Source organism: Panonychus citri, unplaced genomic scaffold, assembly GCF_014898815.1.
Source record: "Panonychus citri isolate SS breed McGregor unplaced genomic scaffold, ASM1489881v1 Contig00077, whole genome shotgun sequence".
NCBI lineage: Eukaryota > Metazoa > Arthropoda > Arachnida > Trombidiformes > Tetranychidae > Panonychus > Panonychus citri.
Genome location: NW_026515482.1, coordinates 1836275 through 1849921, shown reverse-complemented (window position 1 = coordinate 1849921; position 13647 = coordinate 1836275). Strand labels below are relative to the sequence as shown.

General features: G+C 30.6%; 3 protein-coding genes across 6 annotated transcripts in view; 1 reads left to right on the top strand and 2 right to left on the bottom strand.

The window, feature by feature from the left end:
* Positions 1-260: 260 nt before the first annotated feature.
* LOC128386993 (tRNA N6-adenosine threonylcarbamoyltransferase, mitochondrial-like) lies at positions 261-2140 on the top strand. The gene is made up of 4 exons (XM_053346129.1): positions 261-401; positions 514-981; positions 1049-1096; positions 1182-2140. The coding sequence occupies exons 1-4, from the start codon at positions 308-310 to the stop codon at positions 1922-1924; spliced, it is 1353 nt and encodes a 450-aa protein (XP_053202104.1). The 5' UTR covers positions 261-307; the 3' UTR covers positions 1925-2140.
* A 19-nt stretch (positions 2141-2159) lies between these two features.
* LOC128387006 (protein lin-52 homolog) lies at positions 2160-3735 on the bottom strand. The gene is made up of 3 exons (XM_053346144.1): positions 3398-3735; positions 3078-3291; positions 2160-2992 (listed from the first exon to the last, which is right to left on the bottom strand). Exons 1-3 carry the CDS (start codon positions 3600-3602, stop codon positions 2887-2889), a joined length of 525 nt encoding a protein of 174 aa, XP_053202119.1. The 5' UTR covers positions 3603-3735; the 3' UTR covers positions 2160-2886.
* A 235-nt stretch (positions 3736-3970) lies between these two features.
* Positions 3971-13647, bottom strand: part of LOC128386979 (voltage-dependent T-type calcium channel subunit alpha-1G-like) — a 37610-nt gene continuing 27933 nt past the window's right edge. For 3 of the 4 annotated variants that reach the window (XM_053346108.1, XM_053346109.1, XM_053346110.1), the window contains 7 exons: positions 13521-13647; positions 13309-13437; positions 12525-13224; positions 7129-7280; positions 6115-6505; positions 5910-6031; positions 3971-5823 (listed from right to left, as the gene is read on the bottom strand). In XM_053346108.1, the coding sequence (XP_053202083.1) occupies positions 4813-5823; positions 5910-6031; positions 6115-6505; positions 7129-7280; positions 12525-13224; positions 13309-13437; positions 13521-13647 (2632 nt within the window). In that variant the 3' untranslated portion in view covers positions 3971-4812. The remainder of the gene's footprint in view (positions 5824-5909; positions 6032-6114; positions 6506-7128; positions 7281-12524; positions 13225-13308; positions 13438-13520) is intronic. The other variant, XM_053346111.1, reaches the window with a different exon arrangement.

Here is a 13647-nt window from a genome sequence, read left to right as displayed (position 1 = left end):
CTGTAAATCATGTCACCTAATCAACTCAATAAATCACTTATATTATAAATTGGCGAAACAATTAAAATCATTGAGATAATATACTGATCATAATTCATTTAATTTTCCATTTCAATTTCCAGACAATCAGCTAATCGATTAGATTAACAACTGAATTAAATTTTTTTCGAGAAAAAAAAATTGTATTAACCGCGCAAAGAACATGCTTGAAGCATGTGACTCTTAATGTAGATTTTCATTGTTTACATTTGATTTTGTCTCTTTGATTGATTGTTTCTTTCGTAATTAACTAAATCTAATTAGACTGATGGTCAGATTTTACTGGCCAACGAAAAGATACTCAACAAATTGGTGTAGAAATAGTTTCAAGTGTATTTCTACAATTAGAGTTCTCGGAATTGGTAAGTTGAATTTTGTTTTTCTCTCTCTCTCTAAATTTTGGTTTTCTAATTGTTTTGATTTGTTTTTCTTTCTAATTAATTGATTAATATTTTGTTTTTTTTTTCGTTTTAGAATCAACATGTGATGATACCTGTGCTTCTGTGGTAACAAGTGACCATAAAATTTTGTCCGATGTTCGTTTCTCACAATTACAATTACATGTTTCAAGAGGAGGAATTTTACCAATTACCGCTCGATCGAAACACTCGCTGGCCATTAACGGTGTGGTCAAGGAAGCACTGGACAAGGCTGATTGTTCAATAAACGATATTGATGCAGTGGCCATTGCACATAAACCTGGTCTCATATTGTCACTTCAAATTGGCGTTGATTATGCTCAGCGATTGTGCCTCAAGTATAATAAGCCACTAATTGGAATCCATCATATGGAAGCTCATTCACTTACCGCTCATCTAAGTCAACCTGATATTGGTTTTCCATTTTTATCACTTCTAATTAGTGGTGGACATACAATGTTAGTTCTGGTCAAGAGTATTAATCAATTCTATCTTCTATCTGAGTCCAATAATTCACCGGTAGGTCAGTAATTGTATTGATCAATTCATCTCGAGCTCGAGTTATAATGAGATATTATTTTTTTCTTCAGGTGAATTTCTAGATAAAAAAGCTCGATTGTTGAAAATTCGTAACCTAGGTAATGTTAATTAGCACAGAAAATTGAACACAATTTGTATAAACTAATTGAAATTTATGTGTATATTTTGTCGTATCATCTTTAGGTCCACCTTATGATTCAGTTTCTGGTGGTCAAGCCATCGAAATGTCCGCTGAAAAGGGTGACCCATTGAGATACACACGAACATTGGGTATAGGTAAATGTGGACATTTCGACTTCGATATACCGGGATTACGAGGTTTCTGGGACAGTAAATTGCGAACAATACGAAAAAGTCATCCCAATCTTCCGGTTGATTGTCCATTACCAGAAATTTCCGATATAACCGCTGGTATTCAAAGATCAATTGTTATCCATCTTAAAAGCCGAATCAACAGAATAATTAAATATCTAGAGGCAACTAATTTGGTTAATATTGTTACACCAAGTAATTATCAATCATTACAATTAGATGATATTCCAAGGAAAATTGATTACATTAATCCAACACCAGTGAAACTTAAATTGGTTGTCAGTGGTGGTGTTGGTTGTAATAATTACATTGTTAACAATTTGAAAAGTTATTGTGATCAAATGGATACATTTTATGATGAGACAAAAATAGAGGTAGTTGCCCCTTGCCCGAGGCATCTTTGTACAGACAATGGAGTTATGATTGCCTGGAATGGTGTTTTAAAATTAATTGATAACCATAATGATGATAATAATAATAATAATAATGGAGATGATGATATTATTTTGTTAAGAGAAAAGGAAATCATGTCATTGGAAGCAATTTACGAAGCCAAACTTGGAGTGGACATTAGACAATTAATTGATACCTCGTGGATTAACATTGCAAGATAAAAATACAATTAGTAAGATGAATATATAAATGGCGAAGAGCAATTCCAATTAATTAATATGTTTACATCATTAGTTTTGATTGAATTATGAAGCCAAATTATCATCAATCTGTTTCCTATTGATTTTTTAAGTGTAAATTTACACTCACTGATTAAAATTAACACACACACATTTTAAATCAGAGGTAAAAGTTATTAAAAATCACCCAAAGTTAAATCATCATCATCATCGCATCTCATTTGATGTAACAATTTAATTTGCAATTATTTTTGTAATTGAGTTAATTTTCTCGCTTATAGCGGTAATCCAATTGTTCCTCAAATGAATTTGATATTATTCAGCTAAATTGTTACACAGACATTGAACATTTTCATGTTGATTGGTGTAAGTGTTAAGTTGTTTGTGTGTGTATTTTGATGATGGTGTTGATAATGATGATGATGAAGGAAATTGATGATAGAGATGAAAAAAAAATTGTTCTTCTTTGATTAATTATATGGTTAAAGGTGACAGATCCTTGGGATCCATTTTGTTTCCATATCATTTAAGATGATAATAATAATAGTAATAATAATAATATATAATGTACAGGTTATACAACAGGCTTTTAAAATGACTGGGCCATTGGATTTAACTATGAAACACCTTGGTTATTGTTGTAATTGTTGGTTAATTGAGTTGTATGTTGATTGGAGATGATGATTAAATTAATATTTTCACCATTATAAACACAAAATGTACAATATCCTTGATTTAGTTAGAAGGTAATTATTAATCTTGCACTGATCAGGATTATCAATCCAATGTCTTTGTTGATCGGTTCATTTGTTTGTTTGGTATTATTTAACAATTAACCTGATTGTTGACCGGTTAACTGAACACAATTAATTAAACCAGATTGTTTCACGTTTCTTTCTGGATAATTTTAAATTGTATTGTGAGAACCATTAAGAAGAAGATTGTTAATCTCTATTGAAAAGCGAACCAGAGCTTGTAGATGGAGGATTATTTTCACTTGATAAAACACCAAGAAATCTTCCTCTTGTCATTTCCCTTGATTCTTCCAACCTGATGGATTAAGGAATATAAAAAATTAACAACAATTCTAATCAGTTAATTGGAAATAATTATTAGAAAGAATAATAATATTTACCCTAATTGAAATGAAAGATCTTGCAATTCTTTTACTCTATCAAGGAGAGCGAATGTAGTTAAACTACCGAAACCATGGAGCATATTTATATCATCTTGGTCTAATTCTCTCAGCCATTCGGGTGTTTCTTGTTTCTCACCCACCAGAGTATCACTGTGAAACAATTCTGAGTTAATTGGTGAACTACGAGCTAAAAAATCAGTCATTCCGGGAACTGAATACAAATAGAAAAACAAAAACAAAAACAAAATTAAGACAAAGAGAAAAACCAAACAATGGTAATTACACTTGTGTAAACCATTAATTAGATAATTACTTACTCTGTTCAGGCCAAAGGTCAGGGCTTGAGGCATCTAATCTTTCCTCTGAGAAAAGATACTTTTCCAATTCATTCTCAAATAAACATGGAATTTCAAAATTGTTCATTTCAGGAGATTCATTTGGTTTATTATTATTCTTTGTCCTTGTTGAATTTCTTTGAGCTTGTTTTCGCCCTTCAACCGGTGATTTCTCATTCAAGAACATGACAAACCCTTTAAAATAAGAATAATTAGACAATTAACTAATCACCAAGAAAAAAGAGAAAAACAACTACAATTAAAACAATTAAAGATCTCTTATTGTTATTGTGTCTTTTTCACCTTAAATATGAAAACAATTTTTTTTTGTTTCTTTGCTCTATAAATAGACTAGTCTGTCTGACATTTGCTCTTTGAATAGCTCGTTATTTTCAGAGATTTTAATTTAATCCAATTTGAGAAAATTAATTTAATTGTCAATTAATTTCATTTATTATTGTTTTTCTTTGCAATTTAATTAGATTTTAATTCTAATAAGTTGTCGATGTTAATTTAATTGAAGATCGAATTGATTTTAGACTTGGTTTAATGTCTTTGTTGTGAAAACGAAATTTTAATTTTAATTACAATTGTAATTGAGAAATTAACTAAAAATGATTAAGATGAGGAGTTTTTTTCTCGCTCGTTTTGTTTTAATGGGTTATATTCAATTTCTTTGTAGTTGATTTTTCTTTGTTTGTACTGAAATGATTACATTTAAATCATTGAACTATATATAAACTGTTATCGTTTTTTAGTTTCGTAATTAACTGTTACTGAAGAGATGTAATAGTAATACATTTAAGAAACAATTACAATTAAAATAATGACATTAGATTAGATGTTATGATATATTGACAATATATAGATTTAAGTTGTTTCTTTGTGTGGTTGTGTGTTGGCAAACATGTTAATTACACAGCTTAATTACTGTGGTTTAATTCAGTTCATCATCGTAATCATTTTCGTCATGTTTTTGTTGTATTGTTCATTTGTGTGTGTGTGGGATTGATTAGTCTTCCTCTGTTATTGTAATTGAATTTGATTAATTGTTTGGCCAAAAAGTTGAAGAAAAGACTAGAGAAAGAATGAGAGAGAGAGAGAGAGAGAGATTTCAAACTATCACAGAAAAATATTGATCAAAAATCTTGAAGATACTTTTGATTGGATTGATTGTTAATCGCGATGCGATTGATTATCCTCGATGTTTCCTTTTTTTTAATTGCTCTCTAACTCATTTGGCAATCATAACGAGAATAATAATATAATAATGACAATTATTATATTATTCAACAGGATTAACTATGTAGATTGTGAATTGTTATTTAATTAGGTGCAGATGATGATGAGGAAAACTTAATCTTCTTTAAAAGATGAATGATTGAAATTGAACTAAACTACAATGAAGATTCGTGTTGCTGTTGCTGTTGTGGTTCTGTTGATTGTTGATTAACTTGGTGGTCAGATGTCGATGAATTTAATGAATGGTCACTTCCACTTGCCTCTCCTGACCAAGTTAATGATTCAACTGAGGCAGCATCCGGTTCCAAGGTGAATTCAGGATATGAAGGTAAAAGGCATTGAGTGAGTAAAGATGATTCTTCATCAACAATGGTAACATCAGATAATTTTCGTGACACAGTTAAACCAGAAGGGTATTCATTTAAAAATGGTTGAGACGATCTATCGTAATCATTAGGAGATGAAACTAATTCTTGACCACAGTTAACATTATCATTGACTTCATCTTCAATTGTATCAATTTGAATAAATGGTCCATCAGATGGTCGACGCCAAAGTCCACCTTGAGAACTATAATCACAATTATTATCCAATAATCTAATCAAATTATAACCTCTAACTTCATTCTTTTCATATTCTTGATGGTTAAAATGTGAATTCGAACCAGGTAATTGATGATGACCAGGTAAATTAAAAGGTTCTTGGAAACAATTCATGGAAATTTGACCTGCACCACCACCATTACCATTTCCACCTCTTCTTTCATTATCAGCATCTTCATCCGATTCTCCATCACCACCAAACAATAAAAGATCATCACTAAAATGGAACTTAAAATTAGCCGGAAGAGAGGAAACACGATAAAGGGCTGATTTCCGTCGGCGTAACTCTTCATCTCGTTTCTTTCTTTCAATAGCATCTTCCAGTGCTTTCTTTTCAGCAGCAAGTTCCCTAGCAATTTCCATATCAATCTCATAATCTTCATCTTCCTCCATATTCTTATGAGATTCTTCTAAATGTTTCATTAGAACGGCAACCACAACGTTAACCAATACAAACTGAGCCAAAAGGACAAATATAACAAAATAAAGCGGTGCTATGATTGGTGAAACACAACAATTTCTCAGACAATCTCGTGAAGAGTCACATTGATCTCGCAACGTATCCTAACAAAAAACATAGAGAAAAAAAAAATGAGATTGGGAGTTAAAATTCATTCATAAAGAAACTAGACAAGATTATATGAATTTACCTTCATAACTCCATTCCAATTATCTCCGGTGGCAACTCTGAATAGAGTTAAAAACGCCATTCCAAAATTCTGGAAGTGGGCATGTTCTGAAAGCCCTTGGCATGGATGATCGTCATCACATTCTGTTGGAAATAAAAAGGGGTTTTGTTTAGTTGGATGAACAAATTCAAAGGGGTGGAATTTCATGGAGAATTCATCTAGTTACCTAAACGGCCAAACAATTCGACTCCAAGAGCAGCAAAGATAAAAAATAATAGAAAAAAAAGTAGGCCCAGGTTACCTACTTGAGGAAGCGCTTGCATAACAGTGTTTAACAAGGCACGCATTCCTTTGGCCATTTTGAGTAGTTTAAGGACTCTGGCAATTCGAGCAACTCTCATAACCCGAATTATGGTCGGATTAATTGGAATCAATTCTGATTCCATTTCTTCCAAAATTATACCAACAATGGACATAATTACAATCATAACATCCAATTGATTCCATTGATCTTTAAGATAACGACGGATTCCAAGTGCATATAATTTCATTAAGGCCTCACAAACAAACACCGAGGTAAACACAAAGTTGAACATTTTCAATGAATATTCCAATTCCTGTAGATGGAAAATTAAACAAATTCACCAACAATCCAATTACAATCATGATTGTAAACAATTAAAAAAAAAGAAACTTAATCAAAATGAAAAAGAAAATTAAAAAAAATTCTTCAACCCTTTAAGTCTGCAAGAAAAGAAAACTAGATGGCGCTACTTTTTTATTCGAAAAAAAAATTTTTTCCAAAAATTAATTAACAGAATTAAATTGGAGAAATTATTTAGATCAAGTAAATTAGAATTTAAAGAATTAATCAGTTTGATGGAAGGGGAAATTCTACTCTTGAAATCAATCGATAATTTAGAAAAAGAAAGAAATAAAAAATAATCTGATTCTAATTCTTCAATTTTAATTCCTTTTCTCTAATTAATATTTGATAATCTGATTACAAGAAATTAATATTTATATCTCGTTACGTTAATAAATATTTATTGATTGTTAAAATTGATGAATTTATAATGATCAGAAATGATTAATGAATAAGTAAATGGAGAAAAAAATTGATCAGAAAATGATTTTCAAATCAATTCTGTGAAAAAAAAGTGATTCTTGATTTTCAGAACTTTTGAAATTGGAAATGATTCCAATTTCATGATAAACTTATTATTATCCATTTACTTACCCAGGGCATTTGATAATGTTCCAGTGACATGGTAATAACATTAAGACAAATAACACCGGCGATTATGGCATCAAAGTATTTCCCTGTTACCATGTTATGAACTTTTAATCGGAATGGACCATAACCAATATAATATGGCGGTTCTCTCATCTCTAGGTTAATTTAAATTTGAGAACAATCAGTTAATTAGCAGAGTTAATTGTTGAAAGGAGAAGTGATTTACACATGTAGCACAATCGTGATTAAAATTGATTGCGATTCCAAAGCAAAAGGAGAATGAAAAAAAAGAGTAGCAATTGATTTTTGGAATAAAATTTCAATGAACAAAAATATTAATATTTAACATGCAAATTCAGGGGAATAGGTAATATTTTTCATGGTGAATAAAATCTGAATAAAGTTGAGATTGAGAAACAAATAAGAACAATCAAATATTAAACTTTTTGTTATTTTTTTTTCTCGAACTCGTTACTTTTTTTATCAAGACGTTTAGAACTTTTTTTTCTCGAAACTTTTTCATCATGGGAATTCCGGAGGAAGAAACATTCAAAGCGGGAATATATTGTTTTTCTTAGATTAACATTTGATTTACTCGATTTCGAATACAAATCAACTGAAGTTGTCTATTCAGGCAACAATTTGTTGTTCTTCTCCTGATTTTACCATGAAAGTCTCGGTGGAAAAGTCGTAACAGAATGAAAAATATTCAACTCATGATAAAGATTAAAACTGTAATTGCTCAACAGGAATTAACATTGTTTCCAATCGTTGGTTAAATATGATTCGATATCAAATTAAACCAGAGAGAGAGAGAGAGATGAATTACTCAGCAATGGAAACCGAATCTCATTAAAATTTGGAATAATAACTTTTCCTTCAGAACTTTTTTCTCTCTCATATTTATCGAACCTGCAAGGTGATAATAATGATGATAATACTCAGGTAAAAGAATGCAACTTATCATCATCATCATCATTACTATTATTCATTGAATGTTCATGTTGATCATTAAAAAAACGAAAAAAAAACCTTAGATAGAATCATTGAAGAAGAAGAAAAAAAAAGTTCTATTAGAACAAGAGATAAAATCGATCCATTTTCGAGTCTTGATTATCATAAGGGTCTAAGAATCACTTGCCTGTTCACATAACCTCCACCTCCTTACTCACCATGATGATGAATGATTATCATGATTGTTTTCCTGTGAAAATGAATCAGATCACCAGAATGATGTTTTTACCTTGACATTGAGAATATTTAGTTTTCCAATCGTAAATTGGTTAAATTTAGCCAATCAATTGATCGGATTGGTACTAACGAACCTCAATTTATCTATTAACGTGTTTATCTAATGTGTCAATCGAATTAAAATAAATATTATCCCAATTATGTTCAACAATCAATCGACTCCTGTTGAGTTTGTTCATGTTACCATTAAATTCATTCTCATGAATCTCATGTCAATCGATTGAATAACAAAGAATTGAAAGTTACAATAGTTAGTAGAGTTCGAGAGTAGGTAAACTTATAGTGAAGACGCAAAAAAAGTTCTGAGTATTTGTCGATAATCTTATGAATAGTATTTTTTTTTTCTTCTTTTCCATTGTTACAGTTTTATTTTTTCTTCTTCTATTGTAACAATTATTTTCTCTAAATCATTTTCCACCCTCTTTCTTTCTGGTCAACCATGAATATGATGGACATGAAGATGATGAGGATGATGAAAATGTTGACCGGTTTTCCCTTATTATTATTACCTGAGTTTTTGCTCTTATTATCAGGAACCAATTAACTGTTACAACTGTTCAGGGGTTTCAAGCTGAATAATAGGAAAAGATGATGAAGGAAGTAACTTAATTTGAAAAACCTTTTTCTGGTCAACAATTTTGTCTCTACAATAATAAGAATCACCTAATCAACTGGTCACCTCAATGGTCATTTTCATGATAATTGTCAAGTGATAATCATCAACTTGGTCTTTATCTTCATCTTCATCTTCATCTCTCTCGTTAATTGTTGTTAGATTAACTTTTTCCCTGATTATATTGCTGTAAACTAATGATAATCAATTGTTTCGATAATGATAATTGGATAGAAAAAAAAGTTTCTCATCTAATTAGGCAAAAAGTTATATTCAATTTATCATGACGTTTATCATGATAAATAGATTAAAACAATTGATTAGTTTTAATTTTGTTCCATCACAATTATTGATCGGTTCAGTTTTTCAACAATATTGTCAAAAAAGTGTTCAACTATTAATATTAATACTAAATCTGTGGTATCAATTTAAATCCAAATATACAATCAATAACTAAAAAAAATAAAGTCACCAACTCATTGAAAACGTATCAAGATGTTTATTACATGTAATTGTCAAGATAATTAACTTTTGTCAATGATCAGGATTGTCAATCAATCTTTGAGTGTAAATTGGCTAGAAATGAATGAAAATTAAAGCTAATCAATCATCAACTTAATCATTATGAAAACCACTTCTTTAACCATCAACATGATTAGTTTGGTGAAAAATGTTCATTCACTTGAATGAATGAGACACTTTCATTTGCAGGATTAGATTCATTTGTTTCCATGAAGAGAGAGAGAGAGAGAGAGAGATGATGAGGAAGATTTTTTATCTTCAAGATTAAGTGAGAAAAAGTAAACTAATAATATAAAAGAAGCATTTTGATCTGAACGATTTTTGGGATTACCTTTAGTAGCTCTGATTGTCCATTTACTTATCATGGATTATTGAATTTCTCAGAGTGTATTTCATGGTTCTAATAACGATTAAGAAATCATATTTATCTTCATCTTTTGGATGACTACTTAATCATCATCATCAGGTTTACGTCAGTGTGTAGGTAATTTGGGAGTTTGTAAAGGTGAAATCGGATGCAGGGAGGGGATAAAACAAAAGATGATAATTGAAGAGTAGATATTAGGATGGGAAAGAATAAGAAATGAATCTGAATAAATGATTCATGTGAAACTGGATCCATCAAATTGTATCATGAAACCATTATCATCATCATGAGATGCGAATGAGATGAATAAATGAAACCTTGGAATCGAGAAAATGAATTTCTATCCATGGGTTGATATGTATACGATTCCTATTAGGGATCGTTTACAATCAAAGAGAGAATTAGATTCCTGAGATTCTGATCCACCATGGAAACATTTTCCCACCCCAAGCAAAGAAAGTGAGAGAGAGAGGATTGGAAATCTAATTCTATCTGTTGAGTTATCATCAATTTGTTAATTGTGAACGAAATGGAATAAGGATGAGAAAGAAAAATCTATTCTAATCAATGTCACTCGTCGAAACATCAATAATCTTTTATCTTATTCATTTGAGAATCGAACTTTTTTCCGAACAAAGTTCTCAACATCAAGAATGAAACTTTCATGATCATGAATTATCATGAAAGAAATTATATATTCGTAGTGAATAGTTATTTGGATCTATGAAAAGCTAACTAATCATGTTAACATTTAATTACTGACAGAAATTTGAAGATCATGATTAACAACTTATCGTTATACACTCAGTGAATACATGATGATGATGATTCTGAAAAGTTTCAATGTTTATTGGTGAAAATTTTAATGGTTTCTGTCCAAGTGAGAAAATCAAAATCATGAAACGAAGATAAATCAACAATACACAGGGTGAGATGGAATTTTTATCATAGGATTTAAAAAGTTCCAAATGATAAAATGAGTTCTCAGGTAAAATTATCATGATAGTGAGAAATTTGTTTCATCCTTGAACTTTTTTTTCTCTCACTTCCAAACTTGATGTTACATCAAGAAAGTAAATCATCTATTTTTCATCATGGTCTAAGTTCTGACAACCATGAAACCACAAACAAAATTATGAGTTACCATGAAGGAAGAAAAAATGAACTTTTCAAAAAAAATTCGAAAGTGAAACCGTAACTTCCAATGTGATAATTTCTTTTTCACCTTTAATCTCTCTCTCTCTCTCTCTCTCTCTCTCTTGCTGTAGATTTTTCATCAACTCTGGAGTAGAAACCTTTTATCAACACTTAGAGCTCAGAATTTCATGATAATATGAATCAACCGTGGTCACTTTTGCATATAAAAGTTACACCGAATTGAGTTAAGGTCAACAGAGGAAAGTTGAGATTAGATTTAATTTGTTTTGTTAACCATTTTCCTCAGGTAGTGATGATATATCATCTCTAACAAGTTTCATGGAGAAAAAAACATCAACATGATAATGTTTATATCTGAATGATGTAATCTTTGACTTTGTAATCTAACCTTTGCATGATATGAATTTCAGATTCAATGAAGATGCGGATGAAAAAAACAACAACAGAATCAGAATAGAAGATGAAAAAAAATATTCTAACTTAAAGATTGACCTGATTTCAGTTATTTTATCATCTTTAGATTATTATCTTCATGATAAACTGTATGAATATACTAAGAGATTACAGGAGAAGGCAAATTTCTGAAAAAAGAAGGAAAATAATAATAATAAAGTTCTAAAAGGAGAAAATTTTTACTAGAAAAGTTCTGAACATGGTGATGGAACAAGAAGAGAAACTTAAATGTTTTTCCATGAATATTGTAAACTATTGAATCTCAGGTGAGAAACATGAATCAGGTATATATATGAACATGAATTCTGTATTTCATTAATAATTCATCAATTCAGAGTATAACATGAGGGGAGATTTGATTGATTGGGGTGGGAGACTGAGTGGTGGCGGTGGTGGTGGAAAAATGTTCCCACTCTCAATGACTTTAGTCATTTTTTTTTCTTCTCCCTCGGTGAAAAGTTCAAATGATAAATGAAACTCAGAATCAACCTCATCAATTTAATATCATACCAAATAGTTTCATCAGTTTGCTCATCATTATCATGATAATAAGTTACTGTTGGAACAATTAATCAATTAATCAGTAGTAATCTGATTGTAGTCAAGTATTAAAGTCAATATTTAATCAATTCCCTAAATTTCATGAAGAGATAATAAAAAAGTAACTCTAATCTTTTACAGTTGATTAGCTGATTAACCAATTTCAAGTAATCAAGCAGAAAATTGCTCATCAAGATTAAGATCAAGTTTAAATTGTTGTTCATATAATTAGATTAAAATGAGAAATTAAAATTGTCTTGATGTATGAATAAGTAATTAAGCTAATTCAATTTGATTAATTGTAAGCAAGAGATTAGATTATTATCTAAAAGATTAATAAGTAAAGAGGATTAGTTAATTTTTTTGTTAATTCTCAACGAAATTATTGTTAATATTATCTATTATTATTAACCAGCAACAACTGATTAACTGATTAGATTATTAATTGTTATGATAAAATGAAGGAAGAAAAGATATATTTTACAAATACTCTACCAGAATTGATTGAACTTGAACTTGAATGGACACCGGTCAGTTGATTGGACGAGCCCAGGTAACATGCAGCGGTCAAGGTTGAGGTTCCAAGCAATTTGAATCTAGTATAATTATTATTATTACCAATATCATCTTCCTCTTCATCATCCTCATCATCATCAACATTACGCTTGGATATTGGCCTACTAATGAACTTATTTTGCCTCGAATTGAAATAATAATAATTATGTGCACTTAGATTATTGGGATAAGCGGTGAGATTAAGATTACTGGTTGTTGCATCACCAGTGGAACCATGACTTATATCAATCACATGCATGATACGAAAATGGGTTGTGGTGACAAGGAATTTGAGAAAATTATAAATCGAGATTGGAAATTCGAAGACCATCTCGAGTTTCAGAATAAGGGGCATACTTCGTCGCCGTTTTTCCAGTTTACGAGCTCGTTTCTCGGCTCGACGAGCTCTTTCCTCTTTTTCTTGCTCCTCTCGACATCGGTGGAAATTTTCAACCACCACACCAACAAACATGTTGAGTACAAAAAATGCAACCAACAAGAGGAAAGATATAAAATAAAGTAAACGCCATTCGTTGTAATTTTCACGAGGCTGTTGGTCAACACCGACAGCGTCCAGTCCAGTGTACATTATGTTAACCCAACCATCTTTGGATGAGAGGACAAATAAAGCCATTAAAGCCTATGGAAATAATTTCAAGATTAAGATTAAGATTGAGATTGAGATTAGTGTTTGTTTGTGTCCATTCATTTGGTGGTCACTTACTTGGCCGAGATTGTCAAAGTTGTACTTTCGATTGACCCAACGATTTCTAGGGTCACTTAGACAATCGGTTCTATTTCTTATGAAACGGACATCAGGTCCTTCACAGTAAAACAAAGCACCTTTGAAGAGCTAATTATCAAATGGTAAAATCAATTAATTGATTGAACAATTTAGATTTTTATGTATCGAAAATGTTTCATTAAAAGGTTTACCTGTACACCTAAGATACCAAATATTATAAAGAAAGTGCAACATATAAGGACAATATTACCAATTGGCCTGAGGGAAGATAATAATGTTTGGACAACTAATTTAAGTCCAGGAGCTCGATTAATTACC

What these genes read in the sequence shown, in the direction of transcription:
- LOC128386993 (XM_053346129.1), top strand. Translation starts at nt 308, where the DNA reads ATGGTCAGATTTTACTGGCCAACGAAAAGATACTCAACAAATTGGTGT. An exon ending in GTCCAATAATTCACCGGTAG is followed by an intron (nt 982 to 1,048) that starts GTCAGTAATTGT and finishes TTTTTTCTTCAG; the next exon opens with GTGAATTTCTAGATAAAAAA. An exon ending in GTTGAAAATTCGTAACCTAG is followed by an intron (nt 1,097 to 1,181) that starts GTAATGTTAATT and finishes TATCATCTTTAG; the next exon opens with GTCCACCTTATGATTCAGTT.
- LOC128387006 (XM_053346144.1), bottom strand. Translation starts at nt 3,602, where the DNA reads ATGTTCTTGAATGAGAAATCACCGGTTGAAGGGCGAAAACAAGCTCAA. An exon ending in TGACCTTTGGCCTGAACAGA is followed by an intron (nt 3,292 to 3,397) that starts GTAAGTAATTAT and finishes ATTTGTATTCAG; the next exon opens with TTCCCGGAATGACTGATTTT. An exon ending in GATCTTTCATTTCAATTAGG is followed by an intron (nt 2,993 to 3,077) that starts GTAAATATTATT and finishes TTAATCCATCAG; the next exon opens with GTTGGAAGAATCAAGGGAAA.